Here is a 25,663-nt window from a genome sequence, read left to right on the forward strand (position 1 = left end):
ATCTTGTAGGCCAATCATGTTGATCCACACCATTTTCTCTCTCTCCATATTGTTTTGGTTTGTTTGTTTAATTTCTTGTTGCAGTGGTGGTCAGCTCACCCCGCCATGCTTCCAACACCAATGGGCTGCCCCCTGTATTGCCAGATCACCATTAGTTGGTTGTTGCATACTTGTCAGCCTCCTTGGCTGTGACAAAGCAAGAGAAATCCTGAGCAATTAATCCCCCTTAGTTCTGGAATCTGTGTCCCTAGACTCAGCCCATTTTTAATCAAATATTTTTACAATGCTTACAATAATTGGGAAAATGACCGGGGGCTGTCACAGGGAAAACCCCATTATTTGATGTTATTTCGGTAACATTAGATAATCTGGGGCAGATGGAGGGAAACTTGCAATAGACGTCAAATTTGGGGCAAATGGAGGGAAACTTGTTAGCCACTCAAATGAAAATTAGGAGGGAAAACCCCAAAGGGAATCTATAAAAAGGAGAGAGGAGATTCATTGTGAGCATCACGGGTTGTTGATCTTTCTAATTTTTGGGTTGAGGCTCTTGGAGGGTTTTAAGACCTCATTACTCTGGTTGGTTTCGGTAGTGAAAGATTCCACCGTAGCCAATCCACCATTTTCTCTTACTACAGGACCGAACTTTGTTTGGCATAATTTTCTGAGGCAACTATTTTGTGGCAGTGATGGTTTTTGAGGCTTTATCTATGGCAGCGGATCATCTCCAAAAGGATCCATTTGTGGTAGCAGACTACTTCTAGGGCATTGTCTGTGGCAGCACATCATTTCTGAGGCCATGTTTGCGATAGCGGATCCTTTTTGAGGCTTAGTCTGTGGCAACAGGGTATCTACAAGGTACTGTTGTGGTAGCGAATCATCTCTGAAGCCTTGATTGTGGCAGAAAATACTATTTGGGACACCTCTGAGGCCTGGTTTGTGGCAGCGAATGGTTTTTAGCAATTAAGTATTGAATTGATGGTGGCAGTAGGGTTGGAATTCCCTCTGTGAGGCAGCGAAATAACGCATTTGAGGTAGCAAGGAAGTGTGGGATCCCTCCCTTGTGGCAACGAGGAAGTGAGGGATCCCTTCCTTGTGGCAGCGAGGTTGGGAAACCCCGTTCTGAAATGGTGGAGGGTGGATCTAGGATTGCGGAAGAACCCTATAGGCCTATATTCCCGTGTGGCAATGGACGTTGAGATGCTATTCTTGAGGCTGCTGGCAGCAAAAAGGGATATAAACTGAGGGATGCGAAGATTACTAGGGTTTGGCTATTTGGATTAAAGCAGATAGGGCAAATACATCTCAGGCAACTAATAAGACCGGATCCGAGGCAGCAAGTGATTAAGGGTGCCAAGACCGTAGCTGGTTGTAAGGTTAGATCAACAGTATACGGACAATAGGATCTACTGATTTAACAACATTAGTTTGTGAATCTAAACTATAGTGGGTTATTGGAAGGATTGTGGAATTGTAACCTGTTATGTACTGTTGAATTGGCCTTATTTGTATGAATTATTGGTGAAATCAACTACTTTGTTTACACTGTTTGTGCATTCAATTTTATCTAGAATACAATTTTGTCATGTGCTCTTTTCAACCCTAAGGGTAAATTGCATTGTTGTTATTGAGCCCTCATGTTGACTAAAACTGACTCTATTCTTCATGTTGACCAAACATGACTCTATTTTCGATGGGTTATATATATATTCATTCATTCATTTATTTTGATAAAATCCTTCATTTAAGAATTGATATAAACAAGAAATGTATTTAGGCATTTTATACAAAAAACCATGGGCAGCAAATGCAATTGCCATAAGCACTATTTGGAGCTTAAAAGTTGCATTGGTTACACACCAAATATGCCCATTAACCTAGGACCAACCACCCCTTTGGGCATGCATGGAATGGAATAGTCCATAAAGTATTTGGAAAATAACAAATTCAAATGGCTTGAGGTCCAATAGTAAACACGGGGCCAAAAACATCAAGCGACAATAGGAAACCAATAGTGGGGTGGTTGATCATCATGGTCCTTGGGGTTTGGCCCCAATTAATAACACTAAAGTCTAGGTCACTGATGATTGGGCCCCCATTAGTTTTGGGCCCAAGCGGCTTCTTTCCCTCTTAAATCACAAGTGTGAGCATGGGGAACTTATTGTTCTTTTGAGTAGGTTAGTGGAGTCAACTACTTATTGTTCTTTTGAGTAGGCTAGTGGAGTCAACTATGTCTTGACTCCCTTCTTTGTCCTTCCACTTTGCAACCCTAATGATTGTTGAAATTCTATGACAAGTACACTAGAATACAATTTTCTGCTAGATAATTACTTCCTAATGATTTTCAAACAATATTTTATGCCACTGTTATCAATGAATAATTATACATAGAAAATCTCAATGGTAAATGCAGTGGAAATGTTAAAGATCATAGAAAGACAACCATGCACAATAGAGACAATAATTTTAGCCTGGGAAACCCAACTTTGAGAGAAAACCCATCAACTTTCTTAGGAGAAATTATTCCTTAGCAAGGTTTTCAAATCAACACTTTCTCTAGAAATTTGTGCCAATAATCCAAGTCAAATGCTAATCAAACCTGGTCAAGCAACAACAAGTCAATGTTGGTTAAATCAGTAAAAATATGCAGAAGTGAATGTTGGTCAAACTATCAAACTTCCACCCTGCAATGTTTGAAAATTCCAAACCGGAATCCTATTGAAGCAACTGGAAATTATTCTCCTAATTGTTAATTTAATTTAACAATTTATTTACTGTTTGCTACAACAAATACTGAATAAATCACACTGCAACCTACACAAATAAAATTGCGAAAGAATAAATGCTGGAAGAAATGCTAGCACACACACATAAAAAATAACACAGTTATTTTTGGACAAAAGTCCCTGGAAAAACCCAACTTGAGAAAACCGGTGCAGCAACTAAGGGTTTTATTATTATGCAGCAGTGAAATAATACGAGTACAACTGGATGCTAAAATTGGAAATCCTATAGAGAAATAATGGCAAAAATCTGGAGTAATTTTCCTCACCCCACAGGGAATCTCCCGACACAACCTGCCTTCAGAATTTCGGCCCTCTGAGCCTCTTTGTCAGTCTCTGCGTTGCTTTTTGAAGTTGGCTGGACGTCTAGCCTCAGACCAAACTCTGATGAAGTCGTTTCGTTTTTCCTTCTGCTGACCAGAAAGAGGCTTCTCCGGCACTTTGGGACTCCTTCCCGACCTCTGGAATTGAAAACGTCAATCTCTCCCAGCAAATCGACTTTTCCTTAAGAGGCTATTGCGCTGCCCTAGTGTCAGCCTCTTTGTGGCTCTCTTGCCTCTCTGCAAATGCACTCATCGGATTTGGAAACCTTCCTCCAACTTCACTGTCTCTGCCCCTCTCTCACTGCTTCGATCTCACTAGCTCTCTCTCTGGCCATTGACTGCTGCTACTTAGGAAATCAATCTGCTCATGAAAATCGAACCTCACAAGTGTCTTCTCCATCACCACATCGACCTCCTCTTATAATCCTCTGTTGGAGCACCAACGACCAAGATTAAAATATAATCGATGGCTAGGATCATCTCTGGATGGATCCATTTCAGTTTCTAGATGATTCATGCCTTGACTTAATTAATATTGATTAATTAACCATATTCCCTAAGTTTGACTTAGAAAATATTTAAAAATTGGTTAATAATCTAATTAAGTAATTTCTAGGCGGAATTTCTAGAAAGGATTGTTGGGTCATCTCTATGCATCATCTCTTGTCACGCTGCTGATATCTGGCCATACTGCCCACCAACCACTGCGCAACTTTGATATACGTTGCATTTGTGCTGTTGCTGACCCTGCTAAACTGCGGCCGACACTGCATCTGCACTGTAACTCCCTCTCATCTGTTGCTACTGCAACTGAAAAGCATCCAAAATACTGAATCAACTGTGATCAGTATAATGCATCTGTCACCCGAGGCTTTGACTGCTGCTAGTATCTGCACTGTCACTGAAGAATCCGTGCTGTCGCTGACTCTGCATTTTTCCAATTGCACTGCACTCCCCAGCATCTGGCTGCTACTAGTCTATGCAATTGTCTCTCTCTGGCATCTGATTGCATTACTGTCATTGATCCATCCTGCCATTGAATACTATGGGCCCCCGTAGCAAGGTATTGACCCATGAGAAGGACTCCTCAAGGTCCCTACCTAATCTCTGTAGTTTTTTAGGACTACAGTACTAGATCTCCCCATGGGAAATCTCTTTGCCTCCTCTTGGCAACTCGCAATGCCCTCCTACATTGGAAACTGGATTGCATTGCTTTGCGTTGGGAATCACCTGGCTGGAACTGCACCTGCATACTACAACTGGGCAATTCACACTTCCTGTGTCACTGCATCTAGCTTTGCAACTGTCTCCCAAGTACCGACTGCAACTGTCTAGTGACAAATTGCGTCTGGTGACACTGAACCTGCTAATATGATACTGTGGGATCCTGTAGCAAAGGTGATGGTCCTGCTGCAACGCTCTGGAATCGATCTGACTGATCTCCTTGTTGCAACTGCGTTGGACGCTGCCCAATATGGCACACTGGAGTCTTATACTCCTCCTAGATTTGGTGCCCCACTATCTCCTTTCAAGCCTAGTCCCAGGCCTAGACCCTTTCTTTCTTTGCAACTCACACTAGACAACTCGCACTTCCTCTAGCATCTTGCCTCAGGCAACTAGAAGTCGATCTGCTGCCTAGATCTGCATCCTGGGTAACTCGCACGACCTCCTTTGGCAATCTCGTACGGTCATCCCTGTAGAGCTACAAAATTTGGAAACTCAAAATTGGAGAAATAAAACTCGAAAATCTCCCTCTTTCCCTCTGCTCTGTAGCTGAATCTGCTACTCGCACTCCCTTCTGGAGTGAGAAAGTTTGCTCACAACAACTGCCAATCTGTAATTGGAAAAATCAAACTTCTGAGACTAGAAGTTCCTTGAGGAAATTTTTCCCTCAACTGTGTGTGCGTCTCTCTCTTCCACTCGACACTAGCTTTGCTCTATCGAACTGCTGCAAAACCCTCTGTGTCCAACTAGAGATCTGCTAAACAAAAAATCTGGGTTGCTCCCTCTACCTCTGGAATCACTTGATCTGGTAGGATTGAATTTTTCTGCCCCTCATTCAGAAAAATTCGAACCTCCACAAGTAAGTCGGCCTCTTGGCAGAATGAATGCGTTGCCCTTGGGAATTTCGGCCTGCTGCCCACAATGAGCAATGGAATTCCTTCTCTCTTTGCCTTTGAGCTCTCTCGTTGATCAATTGCGCTCTGATACTAGGTGAAAATTCCAAATTGGAATCCTATTGTAGCAACTGGAAATTATTCTCCTAATTGTTAATTTAATTTAACAATTTATTTACTGTTTGCTACAACAAATATTGAATAAATCACATTGCAACCTACACAAATAAAACTGCAGAAGAATAAATGTTGGAAGAAATGCTAGATCACGCATAAAAAATAACACAGTGATTTTTCGACAAAAGTCCTCGGAAAAACCCAACTTGGGAAAACCAGTGCAGCAACTGAGTGTTTTATTATTATGCAGCAACTGAGAAAGATGTTGCGATGATCCCATGGAACCTATGGACCCCTTGGATCCTCCTCCATGTGATCCCCTTGACAGGAAGAGACCACTTTGGCTTTGTGATTCTTTACAAGATGCTAAAAGACATGTTGTTGCCAAAGGATCCTTTAGAGAAAGTAAGAAGCCATGTCAATACCAGGGATATGTTGTAGCTGAGCCTCCCACCTTGAAGAAGCAGTGAAAGAGTAGGTTTGGAAAGATGCTATGGCCGAAGAATACGAATCTATTATGAAGAATGTGTGGGAAGTGGTTCTGAGACCCAAAGGGAAGTTTGGACTCTGTTATGACTTCTAAATGTTTATACAAGATCAAGCATGGAGCTGATGAAAGTATTAAGAAATATAAGGCAAGGTTTGCGGCTCAAGGTTTCTCTCAGGAAGAGGGAGAGGATTATGATGATATATTTGCACCTATTTCCCGCTATACTACCATTCAATCTATTGTTTCCGTTGCCGTTAGTCAACGATGGACTCTTCACCAGATGGATGTGAAGACTGTGCTTCTACAGGGCATACTCCAAGAAAAAGTATATGGTGAGCAACCATAGGGTTTTGAAGTGCATAACAAGAAGACTCTTGTGCTAACTGAAGAAGGCTCTCTATGGATTGAAGCAAGCTCCTAGGGTTTGGTATGCCTATATTGAGAACTACCCGGTGAAGCTTGGATTTATGAGAAACAATGCTGACCCAAATCTCTACTTCAAAGTGGTCCAAGGCACACCCCTTATTTTGGTTTTATATGTTGATGATTTATTCTTAACAGTTAGTGAGCCTTTTATGCTCGAGTGCAAAAGGAGTTGGCCTCTGAGTTCGAAATGAAAGACCTTGGATTGATGCATTACTTCCTGGGCTTAGAGGTGTGGCAAAGGCCCAATTAGATTTTCCTATCACAAGGAAAATATGTTGTGAAACTGTTGGAAAGATTTTGAATGGTGGAATGTAAATCTATGTCCACACCGATGGATATGAACTTCAAGGAACTATGTGGAGAAATTGATGGACCTGGGTTGGCGAATCCCTCTGAGTATCGATAGTTGATTAGGGCATTGATGTTCCTTGTGAACACTCGACCGGATATATGTTTTGTAGCTAACACGCTGAGTCAATTCATGACTGAGCCTCTTCATGCACTTTGGGTCGCTGCCAAGCATGTGCTGAGATATTTGCATGGAACGATTAATCTTGGTCTGAGGTACACTGCTGGAGATGTAAGACTACATGGATACACTGATGTTGACTGGGCCGAAAATGTTATTGACAAGAAGAGCACTTCAGGATGTTGTTTTAACCTTGGATCTACCGTGATATCTTGGATGAGCAAGAAGCAAAAATCTATTGCCCTGAGTTTTGCCGAGGCTAAGTATATTATTGCTAGCATGGCAAGTTGCGAGGCTATATGGTTGAGGAAGCTCTTGGGAGAGCTATTTGAGCAGGTTCTGGATACGACAGTCATATATTGTGACAACAAGAGCGGGATCCGATTGGCAGAGAATCCCGTGTTTCATGACAAGTTCAAACATATTAAGATTAGGTATCAATATATTCGAGACATGGTGTAGAGAGGAGTCATAAGACTCCACATTTCGATCGATGAGCAGATAAAAAATATTTTTACCAAGGCTTTGCCGAAAGGGAAGTTTGTCTTTAGAGAGTAGCTGGAAGTGACTCTCCTGGGAAAGGGTTTTGGCTGATCGAGGACACTGAGCTATGCTCTTCCCCATTGTTTGAGCTTACAGGAAGAGTAATTGAACTAGAGAGCTCCTAGGGTTGAGGGATCGCTGGACCATAGGTTGGTTGTGATCCTTACCCCTTTGCAGTGAGTAGTATCTTGCCTATTGTCACCACAGGGTGTGTGTGATCCTTGTCATTTATGGCAAGTTGGGTATCTCCCCCTATCATGTCTGGACTAGACAGAGTATACCCCAATATGCATCCTACCCACAAGATGGGCTTGTTGGGATTGCCACCCATCTGGCCAATGGGTGAGGATACTTGAGATGGTTGTGATCCTTGCCTCTCATGGCAAGTGGTATCTTACTCAAGTGATGGGATGCAAGGTGTTCTACCACTTGACTCTTGAGGGTCAAGGTGGGAAGATCAATAGACAATGGGATGGATGTGATCCTTACCTCTCAAAGTAAGTTGTATCTCGCCCATTGTTATTGGATGATAGGATGGATGTGATCCTTACCTCTTATGGCAAGTGTTATCTTGCCTATTGTCATTAGATATTGGGATGGTTGTGATTCTTGCCCGGTAAGTTGTATCTCGCCTATTGTCATTGGATATAGGGTGGTAGCTTGAGCTCCCCTATGATGATTCTTCTTTAGATTCGAGAATGTTCAGCAGATGGGTAGAGATGAGCAGAGATGAGTAGAGAAGAGATATGACTTGATTCGGAGATGATGATGACGGGATTTTTGAGATGGGACTTACGATGTAGTCAGAAATTTATCCCTAGCCAAGAGGGAGTTTTAATTTGGCAGCTTAGGGACAAATTCTCTCCATTGGGAAGTCTTCCTCATCCAGAGAAGCCCCTTCTAGCCCTTGGAAGAATTTAATTTGGTTAAGGAAAAATATTATTTTTAAGGTGAAACCCATAGGTGCACAAAAGTAGAGGTTAGCCTAAAGGACAAATTGGGACTCCACCACATATAAATAGATCATTTGTCACATCATGTTGGAGCATCAACACATCACATTTCTTCTCTTGGATTGGTTCGTCTACTTCTAAAATTGCAGGTTCTTTTCACATGTGCAAAGGAGAGAGAGTCTTTTCTGAGTGGTTGAATTTATCTTTCTGTTTGGGATGGTTTGACCAGTGTTGACTTTGCATATTTTGACTTGGTTTGACCGAATTTGGATTTGTTCTTTGGAGGCCGAGTTGACTGCTCCTTGGATCGAGTTTGGCTAGGAACTTTGACTTGCGTTGGCTGTAGGTCTGCACCTAGGGTTTCCACAGGTCAAAGGTTGACTTCGACCGAATTTGTATGGGCTGAAGTTTGACTATTTTGACTCCTTTGACTTATCTTGGAAGGCCGAATTTAATGCTACCTTGATCGAGCTATTTGGAGGATCGTTCACTATTGACTAACTAGGGCTGTCGCTACTGTTGTTGACTTTGACCAGAATTGCAGATTTGTCTTGTTGACTAGATTTGACTTTTGGGCTCATCTCTTATTGGATATTGGTTGGTTGATTTTTGGATAGTCAAAGGTTTGACTTTGACACTTTTTTGATGAATTGGAACATTGTATCTCTGCTAAACATTTGATGACAATTTAATAGAATAAGAATTTTGAAAGGGTTTTCCCCCTTGTGGGGTTTTTCCCTGGTCTTTGACCAAAGAATTATGTCTCTCTTGTTCTTGTCTTGGCTGTCTTCTATTGCCTTTGGATTATTGTTCTATCTACAATTACTTACTGTCATTAGAAGATTGAATTATATTGGATAAATTGATTGCTGATTGAAGAATAATTGGAACAAGTGATTGTGTTAAGCATAAAACACTAGAAAATTAACAAGGATGACTTCAATGGTTGATCTTTCAATAAAGCTTTTATACCATGTTGAAGTTCTATGACAAGTACAATAGAATACAATCTTCTATCAAATAATTATTTCCTAATGATTTTCAAACAGTATTTTATGCCATTGCTATAATTGAATAATTACACTTAGAAAATCTCAATAGTAAATGCAATGGAAACAATGAGATCATAGAAAGACAACCCTGCACTGTAGAGACAATAATTTTACGCTAGGAAACCCAACCTTGGGAGAAAACCCATCAACTTTTCTTAGGAGAAATTATTCGTCAACAAGGTTTACAAATCGACAATTTGTCTAGAAATTAGTGCCAATAATCCAAGTCAAATACCAGCGAAACTTGGTCAAATAGTAGCAAGTCAATGCTGGTCAAACTACCAAACTTTAGCCCTGTGGTCAACAGTCCCTAATTGCGGCCTTGTAGTCAAACTGTCGCTGGTCAAACGCTTGCACATGTGGCCTTCTTGCAATGAATTCTTGGTCAAATGTTTGGTCACCTTGACCTTCTTCCTCACACGTGCTGCTAGTCAAATAACTGGTCAACTCATCGTTTTTCTCACTTGTGTGGATGGCCAAGAGAGATAAAATGATGAAGAGAGAGAAAGACTTCCTCATGCTTGTTAATCAAATGAGACATTACATCATCTTATTTATACATGTCAAAGGGGTGTGTTAACCCAAGGGATACCTCCCTTCATTGGCTGGTCTACTTGACTTTTTTATGGGCCGAGTTGCCTTAGTAAAATAAAAATTTACATAATGCGTCTTGGTCCAACTTGAAGACCCTTTAGTCATGCAAAAATTGTTGAAAATGTGTAGTTGCGGTTGGTAATTGAAGTCCAAAGGTCAAGAAAATTTGTTTTTTTATATATGGTTCTTGTAGGCTCCATGATGGACAGGTTGGCCCCACCTCATGAAGGGGTGTGACCCTTGGGTTTATTCCACTTGGTCAACCACATATAAGTTAAGAGACTCGACATCCTCATTGATCATCATCACAATAAGAAGTTCGATCTGTTCAAGAAGCATTCTATCCACACGTGCGAAGGAGAAGAAGGAGAAGTTGACCAACGAGTTTGACCAAGTCTTATATCTGTTTGACCAGCATTGACTCTGTCCTTTTTGCTACTATTTGATCGAATTTTTTACTTTAGAAGAAGGTCGAATATTTTGGAATCTTTGACCATTTGTTGAGCGCATTTATGGAGCTGTTTCTAAGTGTTGACCGAGCTTTGACCACAGGGCAAAGTCTTTGATTTGACCGAGACTTCTAAGGTTGTCATAGGACCGAATTTTGGCCCTTTGGCTAGGAGCTACGGGCCAAAATTCAGCCCCTCGAATAGACTTGATCAATGAGCATAATGTTGACTCTCTCTCTCTCCCCTTTGACTTGTTTTCACTGGGCATTGAATGAGGTCAATGGTTTGAGATTTTGATTGGAAGAATCTGATCTACAAATTGATTGAATTGAAAAATTCCTCAGAAGGAAAGATTATCAGGTTTCCCCCTTGTGGGGTTTTTTCTTGAGAAAATTTTGGTGTCTCTTGTTTCATTGTCTCCTTATGATCTCTACTGCTCTATTGTGCTTAATGGCTGAAATTTTCTTATGTGTGCTATAAGAAGTTAAAAATGTATCATTCGAAGTAGTTATCGGGAAGAAAATTGATCTAGTCTCTATTGCAACTAGAAAAGTCAACATGGTATCATAGCTATGGTGAAGAAAAGAGCATTGAGATCACTATTGAAGAGACCCTATCCTACATCTGTTATATATCTGATCTGAAAATATATGAGAACACAAATATACCCAGAAATAATAAGATAGAAATAGATAGAAATGCTTCTCTTTATTAATATCAAACAATGTTGAAAATATCGGTATTAGCGGAATATCGACAAGGGTAAAAAAAACATCTTATCGGTAATATCAACGAAAATATCGGCAAATATCGACAAGCATAAAAAATGCATAATATATTCATTTTTTTCAAAATTTTAAATGTATAAAGCAATAACATAATGAAATAAACACATTGGCACACAAATATGAAGAAAGAATTGATATATATGATGTCAAATAGAAATGATACATCAAAGGCGATACCAAATCTTGCTGATCCCTGATAATTGTCCAATCAAGGACTCATTGGTGGAAAACCAACACAAAATAATATCCTATATATAAAAGTATCTCATCATCATGAGTTATATGTAGCAAAACAAATAAAACTAGCAGCTATCTATCTGAAATCACTACCCTCTCCCCCTTTTCCGAGAAAACATGATGGGCTGTTTGTCAGGCCTACCCCTAGTAATAGAAGGCCCTGGCCCTGCCTCTGCACCTAATGTCAAATAATGAGTGCTAGGTATGGAGCTATGCTCTCCTATATCTATAGCAGATGGTGTTGATGCTGATGTTCTCACAATGTCCTCCTCCTCCTCCGAGTGTTGCTCCTCCTCTGAGTCCTCCTCCTCTTGCTGCCCCTGTTCTAATGGATCATCTGGCTCTAACCATGAAGGTGACTCCTCCAAGATGGGCTTCTCAGACTCCACCCTCCACTGAGACAATATATCAATATTGTCCAAGGAAATGGCATCTGAATCCATTGGTGCTTCTATTTGCCTCACTCGAAGTCGGATATTGTAATGCACATACAGTAAATCATTGAGGCATGCGAACTACAACCTGTAAGAGTGCCAAAAAAACTAATGAGTCTTGAATCTTGACTCTTGACACTTGAAAGTCATAAATTAAAAATAAAAAATTATAATAAGTGTAATTGCTCAACTTAAGGCTAGAGCTCAAGTTATACCTATTGTGCTTTTTTGCGTCTATTTTCTCAAATATACACTAATTGCGCTCATTCCCTGAAGAGCTACATGTTTGACTCAAGATTCTTATGGCCAATTTCTACAAATTTGGTGCCCTTGCACCATTTCTGCAAATTTGGTGCTCTTGCACCATAGCTTCGCCACCAAATATCTACAACAAAATAAAGAAATAAAAAATTCAAAAACTTAAAATATAATTAAACTTTCAAGTAAAAGTTACATAATTGAATTTTAAAATAATAGAATTATAAGTAAGGAAATTCTAAATTGAAAACTCTAATTTCTAATAGCATCATCAAAGCCAAATAGGCCAACACAATCCCGATAAAACTGTATCTCGCAATTGATTTTGCTACGAAGCTCAAGATCAGGTACCATCCTATGAATACAGGAATGGAGCCCTTCCATCACCTCGCCATCAAAATCAAAGTCGCATTTGTATGAAAATGCAGCAGGGTTGAGGAAGAGTGTTGTTGCATGAATGGGTCGATGAAGCACCTCTGTCCCCCAACTATCAATCACATCCCATAACATCATATGCCTATCAAGGCCAGTAGAACCCTTGTCTGCATAATAAGAACGAATGGTCTCCATGGCCCTATCCATGGCCTCACACAAATAAGCCATTGTAGGCTTCTCCCCATCTACCAATCTGAGAACCTTTACTATAGGTTCACTAACTGAGCATGCTTCTTCTACTCCACGCCAAAACGTGTCAGAGTACACCATTTTTGCAATGGCTCTCCCGTCCTGTCTCCTGCTGTATCTACGATTACGCCAGTCTCCTGCTGTACCTACGATTACACCAGTCATCAGACACAAACATTTGCTTCAACTCGAACTGACATCAAAGCAAAGACTGAAGAGTAATAAAGTTTGTGGAAAAACGTGTGATCGCAGGACGCCACAACTCCTTGTTTCTAGTTAGTGAACCTCCTCATGAGGCTAAGAACAAAAGCATGGTTATAAATAAACTTGGGGATGCTCCTAGCCATATCAACCACCTCCTTGATGAAGGAGAGTTTCCCCATATCCTCAAGCAGCAAATCGGGACAATGTGTTGCACACGGAATCCAGAACAATGTGCGATGCCTCTCCATAAGCATCTTGCCGGTAGAAACATAATTACCTGCATTGTCTGTTATGACTTGCACCACATTCTGCGCACCAATCTTCCGAATGAACCCATCTAACAACTCACATATCGTTGCTGCATTTTTGACATGTTCTGATGCATACACTGATTTAATAAACACGGTACCTTTAGGATAATGTACCAAGAAATTTAGAAGGGTCCTACCCTTCCTATCTGTCCAATCATCAGACATCATTGTGCATCCAGAAACTTCCCATGTTTTTTTCAACTCCACCAATCTAGAGTTGATGCCCTGCTTTTCTGCTTGAAGAATTGGCCCCCGCAACTCCTCATATGTAGCACTTTTGTATCCTGGGCCCACAACAACAATAACATCACACATTCGCTGCTAAAAGGGATTGGTTTTGGTGATGCTGAGAGGTAAGTCGCTCCAGAAAAGACACCTTCCCATGACTCTATTTGCTTCTTGCTTCTCCTTTTTCTTAACAATTGATTTTATGCCATGTTATGATCTCGCACTAGCAGTAGCAGGTGATGCTGTGGATCCCCTCCCACTACCCTCAACATCAAAATCAGAAGAAGATATCTCGAAAGATCTACGTGCATGTTCAACCTTGTTTCTTTCTATCTCTTCTTTCTTTCCGCCTTTTTCATCAATTGCCTCAAGAGATTTTTGTATAAGCTTCGGACTAGAAATTGTACAAATCCCAACATCATGTCCAGTGAGTCTAGCCAGATGGTATTTCAATCGCGTAACCCCTCCTATCATCCTGATCCCACACAATTTGCATGATAGATATGCCCGATTTGTTCCACCATCAGGCTACCCATACTCCCGAAATGGGTCCAAGCCTTTTGGCATATTTCAATTTTGTAGTGAGCTAACTCAAACCTAGGGCTCATTGAAATTATTAAGTAATAACCACCTAATTTTACAAAATAATTTTTTTGCTACATTATTTGTAATGTGAATTCAATGAAAAATCATAAATGACAATAAGGGGGTGCATTTGAAAGTTAAAAAAAAATGGAGTTTGTTGTCCAAATATGGAGAAAACCCTTGCATTTGCTCATGGGCATGAAAATCATAGAAAATGAAAAAAAAGAACAAGCAAAATGTTTGTAGGCAAATAGGCAAGCAAGAATAACCCTAAAACTATCAAAAAAATCATTAACATAGGGGTTTATTTGAACATACATGTTAATGGAAGAAATGAAGATTGTCTCATTGTTCTTCAATCTTTGATCAACAAAATATTCGTTGTTGGTGGCTATAATGGCTATTCAACCCTTGAATCCTCCTTGGCAGCAAGCACAATGCTCTCCCATTCCTTCTCCAATAATCGAAAATCAAAATGAATGAAAAAAAAGCAAAATCGAACATTTCTAACCGCGGCGGCAAATTTTTTTCTGAGCTCGGCGATATTTTGCATCATAGCGCAATATTTTCCCGAGAAATCGCTGATATTTCGGAAATATCGTGATATTTTCGGGGAAACAAAATATCGCGATATTTTCTCGATGATATGTCGTCTCTCTGAAAATATCGCGATGTTTGCGAATATCGGCGATATCTTTGCGATATTGTCATCACTGATATCAAACCCTTAAGGTAGGGCAACACCATACATTCACTCAAGGAAGGAGAACACTCCACAAACCATATGCCTGTTCATACAGTAATCTTTGACATCCTTCAATGGGGAGTCTCTAGCCTCTATATAGGTCTCATACGTACAATACCATGGGTCATTACCATGGTTCCCTCAATACCATCTATTTAATACCATGAGCTTGTTACATTATTGCTAACTACTTGTGGTCCCTTACATGATACGGGTTAACCACCTTATTTATTACTATTGCCCATTCCATTATTACATTATTCCATTGGGTACCTCCCTTTGTACCCCATATTATCCCCCCTAAGTATACTACATTCCACCCCCTTTAACATGTTTCGTCCCCGAAACATGGGAAGAACACAAATAATAAGATCTACTCAAAAAAGTAGTCCACTGGTACCATGCTCGTGCATCTAGCCATCCCAGAGAAAGGTGAGCTCTCGATCTAGCTGGTGCCTCGCTCGCTTGAAATGGAAGTTGACCCTTGTAGCTCTTCTGTGTTGATGTATAGTAGGTGGATCGTCGCCCCTCTCTATATGCCATGCGGGGGCTGTTGTCCTTGTAGCTAATTTGTTGCCATCTTGTTGGTTGTTTTCTTGCTGGGTGATGTGGGTGGTGATATGCTGAAGTTTTAACCAACAATGTATCTTTCTTTAATTTACCACCTAATGGAGCCTGATTGGTATCTGGTACATGTTGTGGTGCCTGTTGTTGTTTTTTATCTTCCAATATTACTTCAACCACTGAATCCTCATCTGATGTAACATTTTTTGTTTCAGCCTCCTTGGACTTTAGCTGTTTTTCTGGTACTTGGTTTGACGTGTGTGTTTGGTTGTCGATCATCAGTGGCTCATCATCTGATATGTCAGTCCCTGGATATCTTCTGCTTCAGCCTCCGTGGACTCTACCTGTTTATTGATGGAAATATCCTGTAATGTAATTTTCTTCTTTTTATACCAGAGCTTCAGGAATTTCTTATGCACATTAATATTGATAGTACCCACGGCGTCCATCCAGGGGTATCCCAAAACAACATCCACATTAGCCATATCTGAAGCATAAAAATTAGAATGCAATACATGCTTGTCCATAAAAATCTTCAAACCTTTATAAACTTGCACCTCCTCATTATTAACCTGTGTGTGACCCATTTGTTTCGCTGGGACTTGCAATTTTTTTGCCAAATTGACATTTATAAGATTCTGCTTGCAATTAGGATTTATAAACACAATGATCTTCTCTTTCTGAAGCAATCCATGAACCTGCAATAAGGAGATACCAGTAGGAAATAACCCCACATGTTTCTCATTATCTTGTTTTCTGGCATGAGACCATCTGTCTAAAAGTAATTTTTCAAATTCTTCATCTGAAAGGTTGTAGAACTTCTTTTTGTTCAGTAATTCCCACCATGTGGCCGCCTCATCTGAAAAATGAGCCACTACCAAAAATCTCCAATGTTGTGCCCATACTGATTTTTTTGCTTTTATGTATTCTTCAATAGTAGGACCATTATCTTTTCCTGTAAAATATAGAATCGCCATGAAGAGGGTTTGGGAAAAATTCACTTACTTGGTGAAAATTTGGAATTGTCACAATTTAGTCAATATTGCTCAAAATCCCTATTATGACCTGTTTTCGGAAATAGAACAATCATTTTGCATCTTCCCATGTGATAGAAATCCCGATCTAGGCACTGGAATTTCCGATTCACACTGCAACTATCCCGTCGTCACAAAAAATTTCTGAAAAAAGAGCTGATTTTAAATCAGCGATATCTCCCTCATTCGGACTCCGATTCGACTGATTTTTTTTTTTTGAACTTGGGTATTTTTTCACAAAAAACCCAGATCTGCAATTAGATTCTGCAGATTTTGCACCAGAACGTACAGATCTGCTCCGCAAACTCGCCGCCCCGAAAAATGTCTGCAACTCAACTGATTTTTAAATTAGCAATATCTCCCTCATCCAGGGTCTGATTCGGCCAATTTTGTTGTTGTTGTTGTTGTTGTCAAATTGGGTATTTTTTTCACCAACAACCCAGATCTACAATTAGATTCTGCAGATTTTGCACCAAAACGTACAGATTTGATCGGCAAACTCGCCGCCTCGAAAAAATGTCTGCAACACCACTGATTTTTAAATCAGCAATATCTCCCTCGTCCGGGTTCCGATTCGGTCGATTTCTTTTTTCAAATTGGGTATTTTTTTGCAACAACTCAGATCTACAATTAGATTCTGCAGATTTTGCACCAAAACGTACATATCTAATATGCAACTCGCCACCCCGAAAAAATGTCTGCAACACCATTGATTTTTAAATCAGCAATATCTCCCTCATGCGGGCTCTGATTCGGCCGATTTTTTTTTTCAAATTGGGTATTTTTTCGCCAACAACTCAAATCTGCAATTAGATTCTGCAAATTTTGCACCAAAACGTACAGATCTGATCTGCAAACTTGCCGCTCCAAAAAATTCCTGCAAAAAAAAATAAAAATATTCTCCACTTTGCCCAAGAAAGTGCTCTGATACCACTTGTTATAGATCTGATATGAAAATATAAGACAATGCAAATAAACCCAAGAAATAACAAGATCTGAATATAGATAGAAATGCTTTTCTTTATTAATATCAAACCCTTAAGGTAGGGCAACACCATATATTTACTCCTTAAGGAAGGAGAACACTCCACATGCCATATGCCTGTTCATACAATAATCCTTGACATTCCTTAATGGGGAGTCTCTAGCCTCTATATAGGCCTCATACATACAATACCATGGGTCATTACCATGGTTCCCTCAATACCGTCTATCTAATACCATGGGCTTGTTACATTATTGCTAACTACTTGTGGTCCTTTACATGATATGGGTTAACCACTTTATTTATTACTATGGCCCATCCTATTATTACATTATTTCCTTGGGTACCTCCCTTTGTACCCCATATTAACCCCCCTAGGTATACTACAACATCTGAGAAGATTGATCATCTACACTTGAGGCAATCCTGAAGATGGAGTCATTTTTGTTTGCCCTAGAAGCCCTAATTTGGGAAAACCAACTTCTTCATTCCCTCATTGTACTTTGTATCTCTGTTGAACAATTGATTTCTAATAGAAGAAGAATCTGGTTGGGTTTTCCCCTTGTCATTGACCGAACTTCTCTGTGTCTCATTGAGTTCTTGGCTGTCTTCTATTGTGCATATGGTTTATATGGTTTATGTTCTATCTACAATTACTAACTTTATTGCAGCATAAAGAAATTCTGGATTTAAGTGATTATAACAACATAAAACATCTGTTTTTTAACAAATAATCACTTTGAGGTCTTGAATGATAGCCTATTTCCCTTATTTTCATGTGCCTTTGCTACTTGATCCCCAAATTTTTATGCTCTGCAACCTAGGACTGCTATAGGAGAGAGAGGGAAGCTGTCCTTACAAAAGGATTAACTGAGACCTTTCAAGATTTGGAAGAAGGAAACCAACTTACCATTTACAAATGGGGCAATCCAAGGATGGCCAACATGGACTTGGATACATTTAATGAATTTCAAGCAGAAGCCAAACTTTTGGAACACTACAAAGATAAATTCATGACAAACTTTATCAAAAACTTCAACCATATCTATTTTGACAGCCATACCACTTTCTTGCTAGGAATGACTTCAATATATGGCCCTCTCACACTGGTTTAATATATAAATTAGCCTGAAATTGATTTGGGGATTTTTTGCAATATTTCTAATACTGAGTAATAGTTGGCCTATAGTAATAGTAAGCATCTATAGATTTGATAGTAGTATGTTTAATATTGATTTGATTAATGGTTAATTGTGAATTAGTTTAATATATAAATTAGCCTGAAATTGATTTGGGGATTTTTTGCAATATTTCTAATACTGAGTAATAGTTGGCCTATAGTAATAGTAAGCATCTATAAATTTGATAGTAGTATGTTTAATATTAATTTGATTAATGGTTAATTGTGAATTAGTTTAACATATTATGATAAATATATTATACGTTGTCCTCGATATTGATTGGTGAAACACTTTGGTTTTGCAGAATTATTAACAAATATTTACTCTCATAGAAAGATAATTACCAGCTTTTGTAATTACATGTGCAAAGCACAACAACACAAAATGTATGGTTTGGACATCTTATGGAGTTTGGAATTAGGTGTTAAAATTTTATAGACTTTGCATTCTTAGTAAGATGATCAACTTTGATGATCTTGGCAGACGCTTTCAGCAAAAGATTTACGTGATCCGGACATATCTCAAAAGATTGCTATCAAATTGAATGAATTCCATCATTTAGACATTCCTGGGTCATCTCATCCACGACTATGGGAGCGCTTGAGGTTGTCTTCTAGGTCTTAAATTGAATTTTACATTTGCAAATTATTGTCTACATGCTTCAAATTAGTATTACAGTTAGAAATCTTGTACTAAAAGTGATATTATGTTTTACTCTTGCTTGCTTCTTTTCACAGGGATTGGCTGGAGAAGTCAAATAAATTGTGTAAACCAGAAATAATTCAGGAGTTCCAACTGGAGAGACTACAGAAAGAGATATCAAATCTAAGTAATTCTATCTCAAAGCCCAACGAGCGAGTTGGATTTTGTCATAATGACTTGCAATATGGAAATATCATGATTAATGAAAAAGATGGCGAGATTACTCTGATTGTAAGGCCAATATCAATTTGTGAGTTATATGATAAATGCAAATTATTATCTTGTAATTTCGTGAATAAATCTTATGTTCATCAGACTTGGACTTTGTTGATGTTTGTTGTGAATGTTCATTTTTTTTTCTCATATCATACTTTTCTGTAACCTAAACTTTTGAAGAAAGCTAAAAATATATTTTTGTCATTGTTGGAAAGGTTTGGATAGCCAATGAAAGTCGTACTAGGTATAAAAAGCATCAAGAGTCAACTGATGATATCAATTTTAGGATTTTTGTGTTGGAAAGGTTTCAAGCAATTGGCAACAAAATAAGGTTGCATAGCAATACATGTTGGGTAAACTTGGTTTAACAGTTAACTCCTTTAAGAGGATGCATTTATTTTTCACTAAAGGTAGATTATTTCTACATGCTCCTGTTGAGAAATCAATGTGCTAGATGATTATGATTGGTTTCTCTTAACTTGGTAATTACTTGTGAATGTTTGTTGGCTTCTTATTAAATTTATATTCTCTTCATCAAATAATTACCAAAATATAAAATACATGAAGATCACATGTGACAAAGAACACAAGAAATTAGGCTCCAAGCCATGGCAAAACCCCACAAGGGGGAAAACCCAAGAAAATCCTCTTCTTATAGAAACCGATCAAAGTGAGATATCCATGACACAAGACCAAGAGCAAGACTGCCACAAAGACTCCAAGATAGCGCTCAAATTCTCCTCAACAAGTCAAAGTCAGCAAAAGTCAATGCTAGTCAAACCTCTGAAATCTGGTGAACTCTTGAAATTTCGGGCGTGAAATACCTAAGAAAAAATCACAGAACTAGCGAAAAAAACTCGCCTTCTTTCTCTCCTTTGACTTTTCTCTCTCTGATTTGACTTCGATTGTCTTCTTTTTTGGCATAGAAATCGAGTTGATGATGTGAGTGAATGAATGAGCTCCAAAGTGATCAAACTGTCCTCTATATATATCTGTCCAGGAGGTCGAATAGGTGGCTCCTAGAAGCCCAAGTTGACTTGTTCCCAAGGAGGGCTGACTTGGTCTTGTGTTGAGTCTTTAACTGAAAATAAAATTCTTTTTCTTTCTTACAAAAATTCCAAATGGGATTTTGATTCAATTACATTTCTTTGACTGATAATAAATATTCTTTTTGACTCAATTGACCCTATAAACATGAAGAATGTGCTTTGACTAGAAAAATAATAATAATAAATGAATATAATAAGTACATCAAAGATACATTTGTATTACATTATGAAGGCCAACGCTAGTTACACTTTCAACACTCCCTCTTAACTAGGGAGGTATTTATAATGACACAACAAGATACTCTCAAACTAAAATATTCTCATAAGAACGGATTCAGATTGATAAGCATAATCATAACATCATAACCAACATTGTCAAAAATCGCAAGGCCTTGACTAACAAGCTCTATCTCTCTACTAGATCAAAGCACAATATTGGGAGGCACAAATTTGGACACCACCACCGCCTCTCAAGGCACATACCCCATCTAGATGTTCACTGGGTATGTTGTTATAGGACTATTCTTATCTTGGATATCACCCATCCTCAAAGAATATCGATCCTCTGGACTATGGTCAAAAGGAAGTTGAGATAAGTCATGATGTCACCTTCGACAAAGATATGGCCCTCACGAAGATCAACAACCTTCCTATCCTAAGGAAGGACAAAGAGGCTGACACAGGAAATCAGGGTGAAAAAGAGGACGAAACGATGCCTGCTGTTGATGAACCTATGGATCCTATTGATCCACTCCCTCATTAGCCTTCCTCCTCCAAGAGGATACCCTCATGGCTTAGGGAGACTCTCGAAGATGCTGAGAGGCACATTGCACCAAGGGGGACTTTTCGTGAAAGCAAGAAGCTGAACAACTATTGAGGATATTTGACCGCCATGAGCACTATCATTCAAAATGAACCTTCATCATTCGAAGAAGCCGTGAAGCAACAAGTATGGAAGGATGCTATGAATGAAGAAGACAAGTCAATTATGAAGAATGATGTCTGGCATGTGGTCCCTAGACCCTAGAACAAATCGGTTGTCACTTCTAAGTGGCTCTACGAAATCAAGCATGCAGCTGATTGAAGTGCAGAAAAGTTCAAGGCTCACTTTGTTGCTCGAGGCTTTTCTCAAAAGGAAGGTGTAGATTACGATGAGATATTTGCACCTGTTGCCCGATACACCACCATTTGCTCGATCATAGCCCTTGCTGCCTCGCAAGGATGGAACCTACATCAGATGGATGTCAAGACCACCTTCTTGCATGGTTTAATCAAAGAGGAAGTCTATGTGGAACAACCCAAGGGGTTTGAAGTTTACGATCGGGAATCTCATGTATGTAGGTTGAAGAAAGCTCTCTATGGATTGAAGCAAGCACCCCGGGCTTGGTATGAGAGGATCGATAGCTATCCGATGAAGCTGGGATTCACTAGAAGTGAAGCCGATCCGAACCTTTACTTTAAGGTTGAAAATGATAAACCTCTCATTCTAGTACTTTATGTGGACGACCTCTTTTTGACAGGTGCAGACCCTCTCATTCACAAATGTAAGAGGGAGTTGGCTTCTGAATTTGAGATGAAGGACCTAGGACCGATGCACTATTTCCTAGGGTTGGAGGTCTGGCAAAAGGCAGGTGAAATTTTCCTCTCTCAAGGAAAATATGTTGTGAAGATATTGGAAAGATTTGGGATGGTGGACTACAAGCCTGTGACTACTCCGATGGAACTTAACTTTAAGAAGTTATGTGGTAGTGCTGCTGGACCTGAATTGGGAAATGCTTCTGAGTATCGTCAACTCATAGGAGCACTAATGTTCTTGGTGAACTCTCGTTCAGACATATGTTTTGCAGTTAACACATTGAGCCAATACATGGTTGAGCCTCATCATATACATTGGATTGCCGCCAAGAATATTCTGATATATCCTCGGGGCACAATCACTCAAGGACTGAGATGCATTGCTGGAAATGTGAGGCTGCATGGTTATTCTGATGCTGATTGGGTTGGCAGTGTGGTGGATTGCAAGAGCACTTCTGGATGCTGTTTTTTCTTTGGGTTCATGCTTCGATATCCTGGATGAGCAAGAAGCAGAAATCGGTTGCTTTGAGCACCGCCGAGGCCGAATACGTAGCTGCTAGTATGGCCTCCTGTGAAGCTGTCTAGTTGAGGAAGCTCTTCAGTGAGCTGTTTGTACATGTGCTGGATACCATCATGATCTTCTGCGACAACCAGAGTGTGATCCGATTATCAGAGAATCTCGTGTTTCATGATCGCTCCAAGCATATAGATATCAGGTACCACTTTATCCCGGATATGGTATAACGAGGAACAATAAGGCTCCATCACGTTGGGCTGATGAGCAGGTCGCCGATATTTTGACAAAGCCCCTGGGAAAGGTCAAATTCTTGGCCTTCTGAGAACGATTTGGAGTCGTGGAGAGACCCTCTTATGAGGGTCCTGTATGAGATGGACATTGAGCTCTGGGAGCTCCAGGGTGCTTGGGGTACTTCTTGGAGCGGTGAGCAACCATAGGGTGAGTGGCTCAGCCTTCCCCTAGTGGTTTTCTATGTACAGGGTGAGTGGTTCATCCTTCCCCTGTGGTACCCCTTGGCGACATGTGAGCAGGACGAGTGGTTCATCCTTCTCCTGCCGAGACATCCTACCCATGTAGTTTGGGACTCATGGGAAGTACCTCTCATCTGGCCAATGAGTAGGGAAATGAGGATAGGGACCATAGTACTACCGATGGATGCATCGTTTACTACCGTACTCCCTATGCTAGGATGCCCATTATTGATCTGGGATCAATGGGAACTGACTTCGGGTCAGTAAGAGTGGTATGAGACACTAACTTTTGATTGGAACTAACTTTGGGTCAGTAAGAGTGGTATGAAACACTCTCTTTTGATTGGGATTGACTTCGGGTCAGTAGAGAATGGTATGATACATTCTCGATCACTTCTTCTTCATAGTTCAACAGAGCAGAGTAGAGCAGTGCATTGATGGTAGAGATTGTTAATCTAGGTTGTCATTGATGTCAATATAGCAGTGTTTGTGATGGCAAATTCTTTAATACATGATGTTGCCTATTGATGCCCATTGATCTTAATACTGTTCATGGAGGATCCAAGGATTGAATACAAACGTAATAGAAATAGTGGAACCTAGAAGGAAATATATCAGAAACCATCAGAAGAGAAAGAGAAAGAGTAAAGAGGAGAAGCCATTGTGAAGCCAAAGAGTAAGATGAAGAGTTTATTGAAATCCATCAAAGAAGCAAGTTATCGGAGCAAGAGAAGCAGGTTATCGCATATGCTCAAGGGTAAGTGCTATCGGAAGAACAAATAGGAACATTACGTCGGAGGAGTAGAGCTATCAGAAGAGGAGCCATAACAGAGGAGTTAACAGTAATAAACCGTGAAACTCTTTAAAGACCACAAAACACATTGACAACTTTATATTGATTCTTTATCGGCGACTTTATTATATGTCACTGCAAAAAATCTCCGATTGTGAATTGAGTTGCGGACCTGATTACTCCATTATAACTCACCCTATTGCAATATCGCATCTGTTGTATCAGAACCTTCACATCGCAAGTCTTAAAGGGATGTAACGTTAAAACGTCGATTGCGATATAATATGCGGACCCGACAACTCCATTAAAATACACCTTTATGTAGTATCACGTTCGGGTATCGGAAGTTACACAAATCATAAAGGGTTGTCACCCCAAACCGCCGGTTGCGATAAACCCCCGAACCACCAATTGCGATAGCATTGTCGACCCGTTGCACCATTATAGCATGGCTTAATTAAATACTGCATCCGCAGTAATAAGAAAGTTCAAAGGAATGTCAAACTACCGATTGTGATAAAGTTGTGGACCCGACGGACTTATTAAAAATAGTTTATTAAATATCGCATCCGCCATGGGGTGATATGTGAATATCAGTGTTATTGAATGTTGTGATTGCGGGATTCTCGTGAAGTTGCGATCGCGAGATTAAGCCATGACGTGACGTGTGGGGACCTCTATTAATGTGGATTTTCATAAAGTTGCAATTGCGGAAGTCTTATGAAATTACGATTGCAATAAAGTGGTGGACCCAATGGGTTTATCAAAACAGTTTAATATAATATCGCATCCAGTAGGGGCAATCGGCCATTGGCTATGTTATGGGCACGACTTGTAGAAGACCTCCGAAAGTTGCGATTTTGATTGAGGTAGTGACGTGGCATGTGGGACCTCCTTGTGGGTATAACCTCTCTTATATGGTTTCCGTGAATAATTAAGTTTGTGGATGAAAGAATCTTCGATATATTTTAATATACAAGTCGGCCTCCCTCCAATAAACGTGTCTTTCCAGTCATTAGTGAAACCTGTATAAATATAACTTAAGGCACCTCATTTCTGACTATCGGTCTTGGGCATAAATTATAGAACAGAACAACAGTTCACAATTCATGAACATAAAGGAACAGTAGAAAGAGAGTCGAAGGTCGAGAAAAAGAAGAAGTTGAAGGTCCAGCAGAAGACAAAGGTCAAAGCATTTTGTTGATTGGGTTAATCATTGAAAGTTCAGACTTATAATGAATCCGTAGAAGCACAACTCGCGATCTGTTAAAGAGACTGCATAAGACAGGGTTGTTTTATAATTGTGCGCACAACCTGACCCTGCGACAGTGATTATTCTGAAGCAGTTACTCCTGAAGCGTACTCCTGAAACAGTTACCGTGACAGTTAGAACAGAGGATTGACACAGAAAGTTGGATGTAATGAAGAGCAACAGTGACACCTTCTATGAGACAAGGTTGTCATTGATTTTATAGGATGAAGACTACAGTGAAACTGTAGATTGACAGAATTCAGTGAAGAAGATTTTGGGAGCAGAGAATTATTATCAAACATATCTAGACAAAATATAACAGTGGGTTGGAGCCTAGAGGGTTGGTGCCCTGAAGGTTGGAGCCTCGAACAAACAAGGTAGGTGCCTTGAAAGATAGGGTCAGAGCCCTTGGGGTTGGTGCCTCAGAATTGGAAGGATTGGTGTCCTTGGAGTTGGTGCTCTTAAATCCAAGGTTGGTGCCTTGAGAAGACAGGGTTGGTGCCCTAGAGGTTGGAGCCTCACAAAAAGTCCAAGTTGGTGCTTTGCAACAGGTTGGAGCCTGGGAGTTTGAAGATCATTGTCTTCATCTAGGGTT

At 39.8% G+C, this 25,663-nt stretch overlaps 1 protein-coding gene across 2 annotated transcripts in view; it reads left to right on the top strand.

Moving 5' to 3' along the window:
• The window catches only part of LOC149226401 (putative choline kinase 2), a 200,608-nt gene that overhangs the window by 12,257 nt on the left and 162,688 nt on the right, over positions 1 to 25,663 (top strand). The window contains exons 2-3 of one of the 2 annotated variants that reach the window (XM_089375287.1): positions 18,978 to 19,099; positions 19,232 to 19,446. In XM_089375287.1, the coding sequence (XP_089231413.1) occupies positions 18,978 to 19,099; positions 19,232 to 19,446 (337 nt within the window). The remainder of the gene's footprint in view (positions 1 to 18,977; positions 19,100 to 19,231; positions 19,447 to 25,663) is intronic. The other variant, XM_089375286.1, reaches the window with a different exon arrangement.

This window comes from Pinus tabuliformis, chromosome J (assembly GCF_031772625.1).
Source record: "Pinus tabuliformis cultivar Carrire ecotype Pingquan chromosome J, CPIR1, whole genome shotgun sequence".
Lineage (NCBI taxonomy): Eukaryota > Viridiplantae > Streptophyta > Pinopsida > Pinales > Pinaceae > Pinus > Pinus tabuliformis.